This window comes from Austrofundulus limnaeus, unplaced genomic scaffold (assembly GCF_001266775.1).
Source record: "Austrofundulus limnaeus strain Quisiro unplaced genomic scaffold, Austrofundulus_limnaeus-1.0 Scaffold13, whole genome shotgun sequence".
NCBI lineage: Eukaryota > Metazoa > Chordata > Actinopteri > Cyprinodontiformes > Rivulidae > Austrofundulus > Austrofundulus limnaeus.
This window is the reverse complement of record NW_013952415.1, coordinates 4,354,285-4,366,753: the sequence shown is the minus strand read 5'-3', so window position 1 is coordinate 4,366,753 and position 12,469 is coordinate 4,354,285. Positions and strand designations below refer to the sequence as shown.

Here is a 12,469-nt window from a genome sequence, read left to right as displayed (position 1 = left end):
ATATATTAGTCTATTTGTTTTTGTATTGTGGCTTTTCCAAAAACATTGAGGTGGGACAGTTTTTATTCGATGAAAAACAAAACTCCATGTTTACAACTTTCAAAATAATGTTTTATTATTGTTTACTAAAAACATGTTGTACATTTGTGTAGCAACTAATCAGTACAGAATCATAAATGACATTCCCATTCATCAAGCTAAATAAAAAGTACTGGCAGATTTTATAAGTAGATGTTTACTCAGAGCAACGAAATGAGCTGAAATTTCCATGTTACGAATTTACCCTATGGAAATGTTTTCTGACATTTAAAATTTCATTCCCTAAGTTGAAAAAGGTACAAAACAAAAAAAAAAGAAAAAGAAAATATAATTAAATAAAGTACGATCAAACTGTGGTATATTCAATAGTATTTTGTGCAAACAACATATTGTACTATTATTCAGTCATACCTGCAAGGATAAAAAACTATATATGTGCCTTAACTATGTAAAATTGCTGTTAAAACGGMGCTTTTGAGGTAGATCAATTTCTTCCTCTGAGTGAAATTACTCTCCAGGTAAATGGTCCCCTAACTGTGACCTTAACAAGGCTGTTTAGACAGTGTACTTTTTATTTCAAATTAGTGTGGTAAGAGCAGTCATCTGGGCCTTAATGAATCCTATTTGTTTAGCAAATAAGCCTCAACATTGACTGCGAAGATTYTGGAGCTTTTTCCACAGAGTCAGCATCTCTTTCGGATTCCGCCTGTGAACAAGCAGAATGGAGCTGTACGCACAGGGGTTGTCCGTGTCTGTAACAGGGAGGTCGAATGTTAAAAATCCCGGGTGATGGCTCGGCGTGAGCCCAAGTCTGTGCAGGCACATCCCAAGATACACATCGTCAATCGGGAAGAGACGGACCCTCTCGGAAACCTCTCTTAAACGCAATGCAAGTGAGCCAGAATACACCACCCCTCCTCCACCGGCATAAGGTGGATACGTACCTTTGTAGAAGTTTTCCGGGATGTAATATTTAGCAGATGGCTCACGGTTTGGCATTGCGTTAGTGATCACATCCCCAACAAACAGATCCATGTCTGTTTCATTCGTGTAGGCCCTCCACAGGTTGTGTTCTTCCCTCTTCTTGTGCAGGTAATCTAGAAGGGCGTCTGTTCGGACAAAGACGTCATCGTCACCTTTGAAGATAAAGGCTGGAGTGGGGCAGTACTGCTGGAGCCATCGCCAGAGCAGCAAGTCCTTTAGGGTTAAATTGAAGAACGTGTCTCTGAAATCCCACTGAAGAATGTCTCCGTACTTCTGGTTTTCAAGCTCCAGGAGGTTTTGCAGGTCTGGGTGAGGACCTGTGCTCGAGTCCTGCCTTCCAAGCAGAAAAACTGTGTGCACTAGTCCCCATTTCCTGCTTGATTCCCCCCTTACTAAACCACTGCGACCCCATGTTTCACGAATGGCTTGGCGGTTTTCAAAGTTTCCAACTTGAGATTTGATTGCCATGAGGATCATGGGTGACTCTGTACCATTGTTCTTCCTACACATACCAGGCTGATTGATAAGGAGCGGGTACTCCCTGCAGTGCATTGACCCAACAAAATCTCTGATTTGTTCTGGCAAACTGTTTAGGTCATACATACGAGGGACTGAGCACGTATATGACATGCAGTCGGAACTACACTCGGCCTCAATTTCAGATAAAAGCTTAGGTTTTGGCTTCCTCGTTATCCCAGAAGTGTTTCCTCTCAGTACTGGATTGTACTGACGATCCCAAGCGTGCTGCAACTGGTTCCACAATGCGCTGTCCTCCAAGCGAAGGTTCCAGAATGGGCCTAGTGGGTGAGAGGCTGAAGTAGAGGAGTTTGCAGAAATCCCCGGAGCTACGTAGTGAATAATTATTTTTGGAGGTGCGTAAGAGATGGTCACAAATACGGTCACTGAGATGTAAATAACAAGGTGGCCGGTCATCATGCACGGCAGCAAACACAAGCATAGCAGTCTCCCGTTGCATTTGCAGCATTTTCCCATTTCTGGTTTGTAATGAAGTCGGACAAACCTGCACACAAAAAGTACAAGAGTTAATGTTTTGACCAATATTTCTAGCAGACACACCTTCCTGAACACAAAGCACTGAGGTGACACTATTATGAGATTCTCCAAACATCAGCCAACACTCTGGGGTTTGGCTCCTTGGTGACAATCCAGTGGGGATTATTATCTGTTCTTGCACATTCAGAGCATCAACCTGTAAAGCTGAATGCCGGTTTATGAGTAAAATAAATGGGGAAATGTAATGACAATTGGGTCTTCTCTTTTTTAAAAGGTGAGAATTGTTTATTTTCTGTTATTCGTCTGAATTTATTTTTGGAAAACATACATCTATAATATCTGTGGTCACTTGTTCCTATTTGTGTTTACCAAAACTGTATGAAATTCTGGCAAAGTTTAAAAGATGATATTTACAAAATCACTTACCAGTTGGTGAACGTCTACCGATCAAGCTGAGTAATCAAACACTGGCTTTCACTGTTGTGGTTTCCTTTTATATCCAGGACAGAACATCCTTCAGGTCTGCTCTCATAGTGCATCGCCAGTCGAATCTGAGCAACGAGTCTCAGGTGAAACAACCTGTGCGCACCGAGCATGCGCCCCTCCTCACAGGGTGATCGAGGCGGGCGTGATCATTTCGTTTAATCGTTTACCAGAAACAGATTTTGATTTGCATCCATGAGGCAGGTGAAAATTTGCATGGCACAGCCAAATGATTTGCTGAAATGAACTCAACCACATTGCATGCTTATTGTATTAGCAAAACCATTGTTCAAACATCTACTGTAGGTGGATTCAGGAATATTTGGACATTGGATAAATTGGATCAAAATAAAATGATTTCACTTCTGCCTGAACGATTATAACTAAGGTGCTAATACACTGAGATTTCTAAAATTTAATTAAGTTGACATGAAGTCAGATCAAGAAAAAGAAAAGTGCAAATGACATAAAAACACAGGGACAAGGACAATGGGTAGGTGGATGGAGGGAGGACGGGATGAACAGAGTTATAGAATGATATGGAGAAGGCAGGCAGTAATCTTCAGCTGTATTTTCTCACAACAGCCTGGAATATTTTCAAATACCCTCCAAAGATGGGTAAAAATCAAAACGACAGTAAGTGTTTGAGCAATTGCAGCAAAAAGTAATTATCACATAAAATAAGTCTCGGATTACCAAATTTAACACCTAAACTACAAAAAATAAAAAAAAGTTTTGCAATATTTAAACAAAAAAATAATAAAATAAAATAAATTACCTTTTCCCCTACATAGACACTTTAAGGGATTCAAAAATATAAGGCTGATGAAGTGGATAATTTGATGACAAAATTACGCTCAAAAGATACCACAAAAATGCCCCCATTATGTATTAATGCACATCTATCTATCTACCCATCCATTATCTACCCACCCATCTATTTGCTAATCGGTGGACAGCCAAAGCTTCTAAAAAAACATTACCAAAAAAATGCCTTTGTGCATAACAACAAATGACAGACGGAGCGTTAAACCAATAGAATGCATCGCTGTCTACAGGTTTCATTCATTCAGCCAATAGACATATTTAAAAGGCGGGGCTTTGTGGGACTGGCTTACGTTAATATTTCGCTTGAAGCGATTCAAGTTTGGTTGCACCATGAATGAGGGGCCATCATTCCGGCGACTCGGAGGTGAAAAATGATAGTTTTTAAGTCTGTGTGTGCATTTTAAAATGAACAACCAGGTTTTTATGACAGATACTTAAATGAGCGTTCAACGGTACTTCTTGCTATTAGGTAAGTGCATTTATATATACGAAAACGATTCAATTAATCAGACACAGGACATGCAACAGACCTGTTTATTTGTCTGTGGCACTAAGTTAGCAAGCTTGCTAGCAAATTTTTTTCGTACTCTCTTTTCGGTGGCGAGGTCAAAATGAGATCGGGTCATCTCTCGTTTTAAGACGACGAAACCTGGACATTTTGTTTGTGTCTGCACTAAAGAGACCCGTCACAGTAAAATGGCCTCGCTTTTACGTGAATTAAATCAAAAAAAGTCATCATCCACGGGTTGTTTTGAGTCGCCGCGAGTAGCATTAGCTTATTCTTCCCACCAACGAGTAAGCTGTTCCTTTCGGGAGAGACTTAACCCAAACATGCAGKTTCTCACAGAAAACTAGACGTTGCTTACAAAATAACCATGCTTGTTTTATCTACAAAAYCCCCGATAGCTGTATCAGAATGTCAGGCTGAGGAGTGTTGTAGCCGTATCACGGTTTTTATTTTCCTCTTGGTCCCCTCACTTAACATTGAGACTTTGTTCACTTGAAGACTCCCACGTATGTGCAGCATTTTTCTCCTTCTGGAATCCCCTCACCCAAAAAAAAAAAAAAACCCTCTTAGTTTAGAAAAAACAAATTCATCCCTTCTTGGTTGTGTTTCCAACCTTCAGCTGTAGTAATTATCGCACTTGTGTAAAAGCTTTTTACCTGAAGAGGTCAAGAATGCACTCTTATTTACCCTTAATGATGTTAGAAGCCAAACATTACTTATTGAGGCTGTAGTGAAGTATTTTCTGGAGTGTTTTTACCAGGTGGATCAGAAAGCCATTATTCTGTACTGTAAGTAAGAAGTCCAAGGGTTAAACCAGAGCATTTAATCCCAAGAAATAACTTGGACTTTCAGGGTGACGCAAGCTGAGATCAGTAAGTTTACACAAAGGTTTTTCTCAGTGTCTATCTAAATTACTTTTAGTTGCAATGATCAACATTGTTGCTACACTTTAATGAAAAGCAAATAAGATTGTGTTTTGGCAAGAATGGGTGTAGTTTTTCAGTATTTAAAATTAGTATTTAAGTATTTTCAGTATTTTGGCTGAATTTGTTTCCAGCTAATAATGTGATTTCCTYATCACCCCAGTGCATATTAACATAGATTGTCAATTAAAGTGAGGGGCTGGGAAAGTATGTGGCACACGAGATTGTCCACATCTTTCACTATGTAGAATATGAATCAGGTTTTTCAGTGCCTGTATTTTTCAAAAGTTTACAGTGGTTTTAATTCAAAATGAATGTCTGTGAGGCTAGATGCTTGACTGAATTTGCCACCTTGCAGATTTTGTTAATAGTAAAAATACTGCTTGTCTAGTTTATAGATATTTAAAACAAAAACAAAAAACTTGAAATTGAATTATGTTACGTATATGTTGTTGACTGGACATTAACTTTCTTGTAGGAGATGTAGTTATGACTGAAGCGACGGATATCTTGATCAGTGTGTGTGTGAGGGGGTGCTTACAAAAGATAGCTACTGCTTCAGTCACAGGGCAGAGTTTATGATCTTTCAGCTTCCAGAGTGGTTGTTTCTCAATATGTCCTTAAATCTGTGCTAGAAGTGACAGCTGTGTCTTGTAGCAAAAAATGCAGTATGTGTCGACACAACTGATATCACTTCAGAAGGAAATGTTACGTGGACAGTCCTTTTGTGCTCTTTGAATTTTCCCGTCTTTCATTTTATCTTAAAGTGATATGGATTTTCTCTTATTTTCTAGGTTTCCTCGGATGCATTTTTTTCCCTACRCTATCTGCTCTCGGTTCAAAGATTTACCACGACCACATAAGACCAATGCCTTAGTTGTGACATTATAAGTATACATATTTTCTCTATAACGTTTATTTGAACTTCCTGTAGGAGTGAAAGCTCTCCTCCACCTCTATTACTTTTCCATCGCTCCAAAATTTTCACTTTTACAACCAGTTAAAAGGACCATCAGAACCAAGCCACCATGTCCTCCATCCTTCCCTTCACCCCGCCTGTTGTCAAACGCCTCCTGGGATGGAAGAAGACGCCAGCAGGAAGTGGAGGAGCGGGAGGGGGGATTGGAGGAGTGGGGGAGCAGAATGGAGGAGGACAAGAAGAGAAATGGTGTGAAAAAGCTGTGAAAAGCCTGGTGAAGAAGCTTAAGAAGACAGGCCAGCTGGATGAGCTGGAGAAAGCAATCAGCACACAAAACAGCAACACAAAGTGTGTCACGATACCCAGGTGAGAGCTAGAAACACTTTTTTTGTGGGGTTTCTACATATTTATACAGACACACAGAGAATATGGTAACTGTCACAGTAGGTACATGTCTGAAGAAATACATCTGAGAAGACAAAACATCCTTTTTTAAATCAAATTATTGGCTTGAATGTTCTATTACAAAAACTACAAAGTAGTTTATCGTAATACAAAAGCACTCCACAGTTTGTATGCAGTGGTTTGCCACTGTAGCACCAGTTTTTTGATCAACACAGCGTGGGTATAAAACATACATTGATCTTAAAGATTGCTAGGCATACATGCGGTCACAGGAAATGAAGTTGCTGTTGTGCAACTTCAGGTCCACTTCCCTATAAGGTTGTGCCATGGGTAAGCAAGGCATCCGAAGTGAAACCTGTTTTGAGGAAATGGCTTTACTGCACGTGACAGCTACTAAAATAGTTTTGTGTTTGACTTAATTTAAATTTATTAGGCAATATTCAGGCAACTATCTCTTTTTTACTGTATTTAGCCTAACTCTGTTGCTGGGTTGTGTCAGTAAGGGGTCAACTTCATCATTAAATTCCATTCTTAACAAAAGTGTTATCAGGTCTGTTTGTAGAGGTGATTTTTTTTGACCCGTTAGGATCTGAAATTAAATGACCACGTTACGAACAAAAACTGAAAATAAAACCATTGCTTAAATGTTCTTTCGATGACACTATCATTCAGATTTTCTAGTAAAACGCTGAATGGATATCGGGTTACATAATAACTGATATCTCACATTTGACTGTCACGACAACAGCATTAGTCATTACTTCACATTGGGTGCTGCAGTTAGCAAAGTACRCCGTGTCTGCACCAGTTCTAAAAAATCACAACCAAAAACCCTTCTTTTCTGAAGTAGAATCAGAGAATCTGGAAAGCTTGTTGATTGTGCGTTTTTGAAAGTAAAATATTTATTTAAATAAGACATTCTGCACAAATGTTGAAAGTTAATGGTCAACGTGACCCAACAGAAGTGACTGTGTTCCCCATAATCTTGAGCTCGGATAAACATTAACATAATTGTAATGTTACCTTATATTTTAGGATGATGGATGCCGTATTTTTTTCAGTTTGCTTTGTATATCTAAGTTGCCAAAAATATATATAATTTACTATACTTTATCTACATATCTGGGCTTACCCTCAGAAACAGAACAATGTGACTCCACATTGCAACAGATCTTTATCTTATCAACAGGAAATTGTCATTTTACAGACACAAGAATATGGATAGTTTGTGTAAATTGTTGTCTTCTGAAAGAATGTGTGTAGCAAGTCTTAGATTAAAATTAAGGCAAACGATTACTTGTTTTTCCAGTATAATTTTATTTGTTATGCTCCATTGTGTTGTAGGTATGCAAGTCAAAACTTTATTTTGATTAAAAAAGGAAGGAAAAAAACAAACAAACAAGCAAAAAAAATAGTTTCTTAAATATGTTAAGAATGTTTTATGTTAGGAATGTCTAAAAATATTTATTTCTTACTGCATATACATACTTGCTTAAAGTGTGTTCAGTTGCAAATGCTGTTTTTAACAACTCATTGCCTCTTCTTCAAATGCATTTTTAAATAGATGAAAAATATTTTTACCATCATAATTGGGTAAATCTTTTGTCTCAGATTAAAGAATTCATTTCACAACAGTGTGTTGACCTAATTTTTTCTTTTAGATGAACCTGATAAGCTGCTTTTTAGGTGAAATGACCAAAAAAAAAAGGTGCCAGGAACATAAGTGGTAATGATGTCCTGTTTGTGTTATGTAGTAGGATGGCCTCAGATAATAATTTTAGCACTATTTGGCATTCATAACTGAAATACATTTTAGTATTTATAGAAGTTACTTTGGATTATTTCCAAAATGTTACCTGTCGTCTGGAAAAGTAAAATGTAATGCTTATTTTATTTGCATTTGTTTATTTCAAATAATTGCTTATACTTGAGTTTTTAGTATGTTAATAAACTAAATCATGGTGTTGCTGATTATGTAATTATTAGTCAAATAAACAAATGCATGTCAACACAGAGACAAAGATGTTTCTTCCTGGTAACTTGGAAGGATATTCATTGTTGCATCGTATCCGTAACTTCTTAAAATGCTTTTAAGAAGTTGAGTATTATTAACAATAATCAAAAGCTATAGAGATGGAAAAGTTTAACAGAGCAAAAGGTGAACTATGTGGTGCCAGACCTTTTTTGTTTACTTAATCCATGAAATCGTAGGTTCAATATGTTATATTTTACCTGAGAAGACTCTGTTCTTCTTATAGGTTATTTACTTCAATGCAACCTCTTTTACATCAGAATGTTGTGAAAAAATTAAGGATACTTTTTGTTTGATTTCAGGACAAGTAACTACTTGTTTTCTCCTTAGTTTATAGTCAGTCGTGTGTCTTTTGTTTTGAGTTTGTTCATATGTTTTTTRCTGTGAAGAGGGCATTCATGTTTGTAGATTGATAATTACTCAGTAAAAATCACCCCCATGTAAAGTTAACCTTGCCACGGAGAGCAGGATGTAGTTGTTAAAAGAACACAGCAGTTTTCAGCAGATGGCAATCCAGGCTTTTGATGTATAGCTCACTTCCCTTTGAACGCAAGGAAGTTTGAGTGATAAACACTATGATAGATTGCAGTGGTTGTAGCTGTTGTTTTTGGTGGGTGGAAGTTGGGTGGAGAGTGTCAAAGGGTATCTGAGGAACTGTGAGATGATAGCAAGTGTGTAGCTTTGTAGATTTCTGTTTGAGTGAAGGTAGGAAATAACAGCTYGACTGTGTAGGGCTTTTGCAGACTTGGGTAGTGTTTTCAGAGGTGACGAACATCTTGATGGCTTCTAGACAAGAAAATATTTTTCAATTTTGTATTTTGTAAAAAACAATCATTTTGTTACTGTTCTACCTTCCTAGATTTCATCATAGTTGATTTACAGGGTTGAAGATGAATATTTCAGAGTCAAGCACAGATTGGGAGATTTTGACAGACTGGTGATTCTATTCTTGATCTTTCAACTGAGAAAGGCACTGGGTAAAAGATTATCTGTGTTTAATGATACAATGCTTGGCAGTTGTAGCTGCAGAGCTCTATGTTTAGGCTGATACGTGTCAAGGTATGAGGTCTTGCACAGGCAGGCATGRCAGTTACTTAAATCAAACAACAGAATCTCCTTTTTTTGTTTGCTCTATCACACTGAAAAAATGTAGATGTTGGCAGCATTTAGATGTTTTTTTTTTTCACGTCTTTATGTCTTCATTGGTCCATCATAGTGTTTGTGCTCTGTGGCTGCCTTCACATAACACTTATTTGTCCTAAAATACCCACTGATGAGTTATCTGTTTTAATGTGTAAGGAATGCATGCAGTCAAGTATTACAGGGTAGTCTTTAAAAAAAATGTTTTTTTAAGTACCAAAACTAMATTTAAAGTGCTTCATTGGCCATAGTAACAATACTACAAAACCACTCCTGAATATTTGATTTACTTTAAAGTTTTAATTTGTGTTTTACTTGGCCTCACTTTATATTTAATCTCAGAATCTAAATTTATTTCGGTACAGTGTCATTTGTTTTCATTACAAGATGACTGACGTTTGATGTCTAGTTTCTCTTCACCCGATTGCACCACATCACTGTCTGTCTTATTTGAATTTGTCACATTATCATGCATCACATGCATCATTTATTGATGGCGTTGGAATATGTTTCTGCTTTTCACGTCATTGGTAAACCAAGTGTACACATCTGTGATTTCATCTCAAGTTGAAACACCTTCTGTTTTACCATCTGTTTGCTTTTATTTTGATCATTTTTTTGCACTTGTCTTGTATGTGTGTGTGTGTTTTTGTGTGTTGTCTGTAGCAATTGCTCAGAACTTTGGGGTCTTGGCTCAGGCCACACGATAGAGCAGTGGGACTCTGCAGGCATGTACGGATACCCTGACCACAGCAGGTGAATACATTCATATGTATTATCTCTGTACATCTATTCATCCCTGCAAAATGTCTTCAGCAGAAAGTAACTGTGACATTTTGTTTTTATGGTTGTCACTTTGCAATCTGCAGTATCAGTGTCCACAGGTGTCTTGTCCTTTTTTCTTCATTAAGTTCATCAATAGATTTCAAAGTTGTCATTAAGTCATCACTTGTATGTTATCATTGCCATCTCTCTAATACTAAATTCTGTAAAGGCAGTATAAAAATATAGAGCTGTACCTAAACAAATGCTATCAAATCAGATTCACCTTTTRGTTATTGATCAAAGTCACTCCAAGTTTCCTCCCTAGACTTGGGCACGTGTGAGGTATCTGCCATCCTGTCTTCTCACTGTTTCAGGTCACTCGATGGGCGTCTTCAGGTGTCTCATCGTAAGGGTTTGCCCCATGTCATCTACTGTCGGTTGTGGCGATGGCCGGATCTTCACAGCCACCATGAGCTGAGGGCCATTGACACCTGTCAATATGCATTCAACCTCAAAAAGGATGAAGTGTGTGTCAATCCCTACCATTACCAGAGAGTAGAGACACCTGGTAATGATTTTTAATAAATATGTTTCTTATAAACCTTTTTTTGTGTGTACAGATGAGCTTGGTCCTCAGGATATCCTTTTTATAGCTTCAGTAACACAGTTAAAAAAAGTTTTAATTACAAGTTATAGGACTTGTCCAGTTTTAGCAGGAAATTAGCGTTGATGTGTTAGTTCATGCAGTCATATGTTTATTAGAGAGGCATGTTTGTTGCACACAATTGATGGAGTGCTGTGCTTTTTCTGTGATTACACAAATTTGATTGTTATGACAACTCTTATTTATTTTTGTTGACTATATTACTTTTCCATTTAGTACTGCCTCCGGTGTTGGTGCCGCGCCACCCAGAGATTCTGACAGAGCTTCCTCCTCTAGATGACCTTATAAACTCCATTCCTGAAAACACCAACTTTCCTGCAGGCATAGATCCTCCTAATAACTACATACCAGGTTTGTATACATGGCAGGAGGTTTTACTCCTTAGCTCTTTATTTGCTTACAATATCAGCTATCTCTTAACCTAATGTTCCAGTGTTTTGCAACTTAGATTGACTTGTCGCTTTTAAAGAGAGTTTCCACAGCATTTTAATATGTATATATGATGTACTTATTAGAACACACAAATACCTTAGTACAATTCTTTCTTATGTTTAGACAGTGTTGCATTTTAAATATTTCTTTATTTTTTATTTCCTGTTCACAGACACTCCTCCACCTGGCTACATGAGTGAGGATGGAGAGACCAACGACCAGCAAATGAATCAAAGTATGGAATCAGGTAGATTAGTTCAGTGCTATGTGTTTAGAGATGGTGTGTAAAGTGGCGTGCTTCAAGGATCTTAGAACTAGTTTTGGAACCCTAACTTGAATATTTCAAGTTTTCATTTTATTTATGTAAGTACACACACACATACACGGGTTTGTTTTATTATATCCCCGTGTGGACCATGGATTGACTTCCATTCATTTTCTGGTAATTTTATAGCCTAGGCCTGACCATTTACCCTAAAATTAACCTCACAGGTACCTACCAGACCCTAAAAGTAACCTAAACTCAATCCGTACCTTGGTCCTAAACCCGAAATTAGCATCCGTACGTACCCAAGGGGATCAGACATTGGTCCCCACGATGCACATTCGGTCCCCACAAGCCTGCCTATTTCTGGATAATGGTTCCCACGATATAGCAAAAACGTTCACTCACACACACTACCCTAGCTAATAATAATAAAAAAATGTCCTCCTCCTAATATTTTATTTTTGTTTWAAGACCCTTATAGATTTGCAATACCTTACATCAATAGAGTAAGCACAATTGTTGTTAAACAGTTGAGGCCCAAATCCTTGCTAGAGCCCCCTCCAGCTCTAAAATGTTAAAATTGTAAACAATATGGGGTAAATTTTCTGTTAATGATACCAGGGCTTAATGTAAGAATATCCCACACTGATAGCCGAGACCCACATCATTAAATAAAAACTGTTTCCAAGCATTTGTACTACACTTAAATTACACTTTTACAACCACAAATTTGTTTTAAAAATCCCTTTTGAAATAAAATTACTGTGGTGCTGCTCCCCGCTATATTTACATATAATCTCTGAAATATAAATATTTAGCTTTACATCTATTTTTTTCTATTAGGCTCACCAGCAGAAATGTCTCCCAGCAACCTGTCACCTGTCAGTCATGGCCTGGGTAAGTTTATGTGCTGTTTTTTGTTAGTTTTATGAAATTGCTTTACAAGTCTGAAATAATGAATTTTTATTTTTATCCGTACTGAGATAATGTGTATCACAAGGCCATTTATATATGTTCAGACAGGAAAATGTATTTAACTAGGACAAATAAGATAAGATAAGATAA

At 37.5% G+C, this 12,469-nt stretch overlaps 2 protein-coding genes across 3 annotated transcripts in view; one reads left to right on the top strand and one right to left on the bottom strand.

Annotated features, from left to right (window-relative positions):
* Nucleotides 1-604: 604 nt before the first annotated feature.
* Nucleotides 605-1,787, bottom strand: LOC106513597 (N-acetyllactosaminide beta-1,3-N-acetylglucosaminyltransferase 2). Its single transcript, XM_014002518.1, has one exon. It carries the CDS (start codon nucleotides 1,651-1,653, stop codon nucleotides 682-684), a length of 972 nt encoding a protein of 323 aa, XP_013857972.1. The 5' UTR covers nucleotides 1,654-1,787; the 3' UTR covers nucleotides 605-681.
* A 1,882-nt stretch (nucleotides 1,788-3,669) lies between these two features.
* The window catches only part of smad2 (SMAD family member 2), an 18,193-nt gene continuing 9,393 nt past the window's right edge, over nucleotides 3,670-12,469 (top strand). Inside the window, exons 1-7 of one of the 2 annotated variants that reach the window (XM_014002508.1) lie at nucleotides 3,670-3,817; nucleotides 5,574-6,064; nucleotides 9,942-10,031; nucleotides 10,415-10,608; nucleotides 10,921-11,055; nucleotides 11,309-11,371; nucleotides 12,248-12,301. In XM_014002508.1, the coding sequence (XP_013857962.1) occupies nucleotides 5,808-6,064; nucleotides 9,942-10,031; nucleotides 10,415-10,608; nucleotides 10,921-11,055; nucleotides 11,309-11,371; nucleotides 12,248-12,301 (793 nt within the window). In that variant the 5' untranslated portion in view covers nucleotides 3,670-3,817; nucleotides 5,574-5,807. Of the gene's footprint in view, nucleotides 3,818-5,573; nucleotides 6,065-9,941; nucleotides 10,032-10,414; nucleotides 10,609-10,920; nucleotides 11,056-11,308; nucleotides 11,384-12,247; nucleotides 12,302-12,469 lie in introns of both variants that reach the window. The other variant, XM_014002507.1, reaches the window with a different exon arrangement.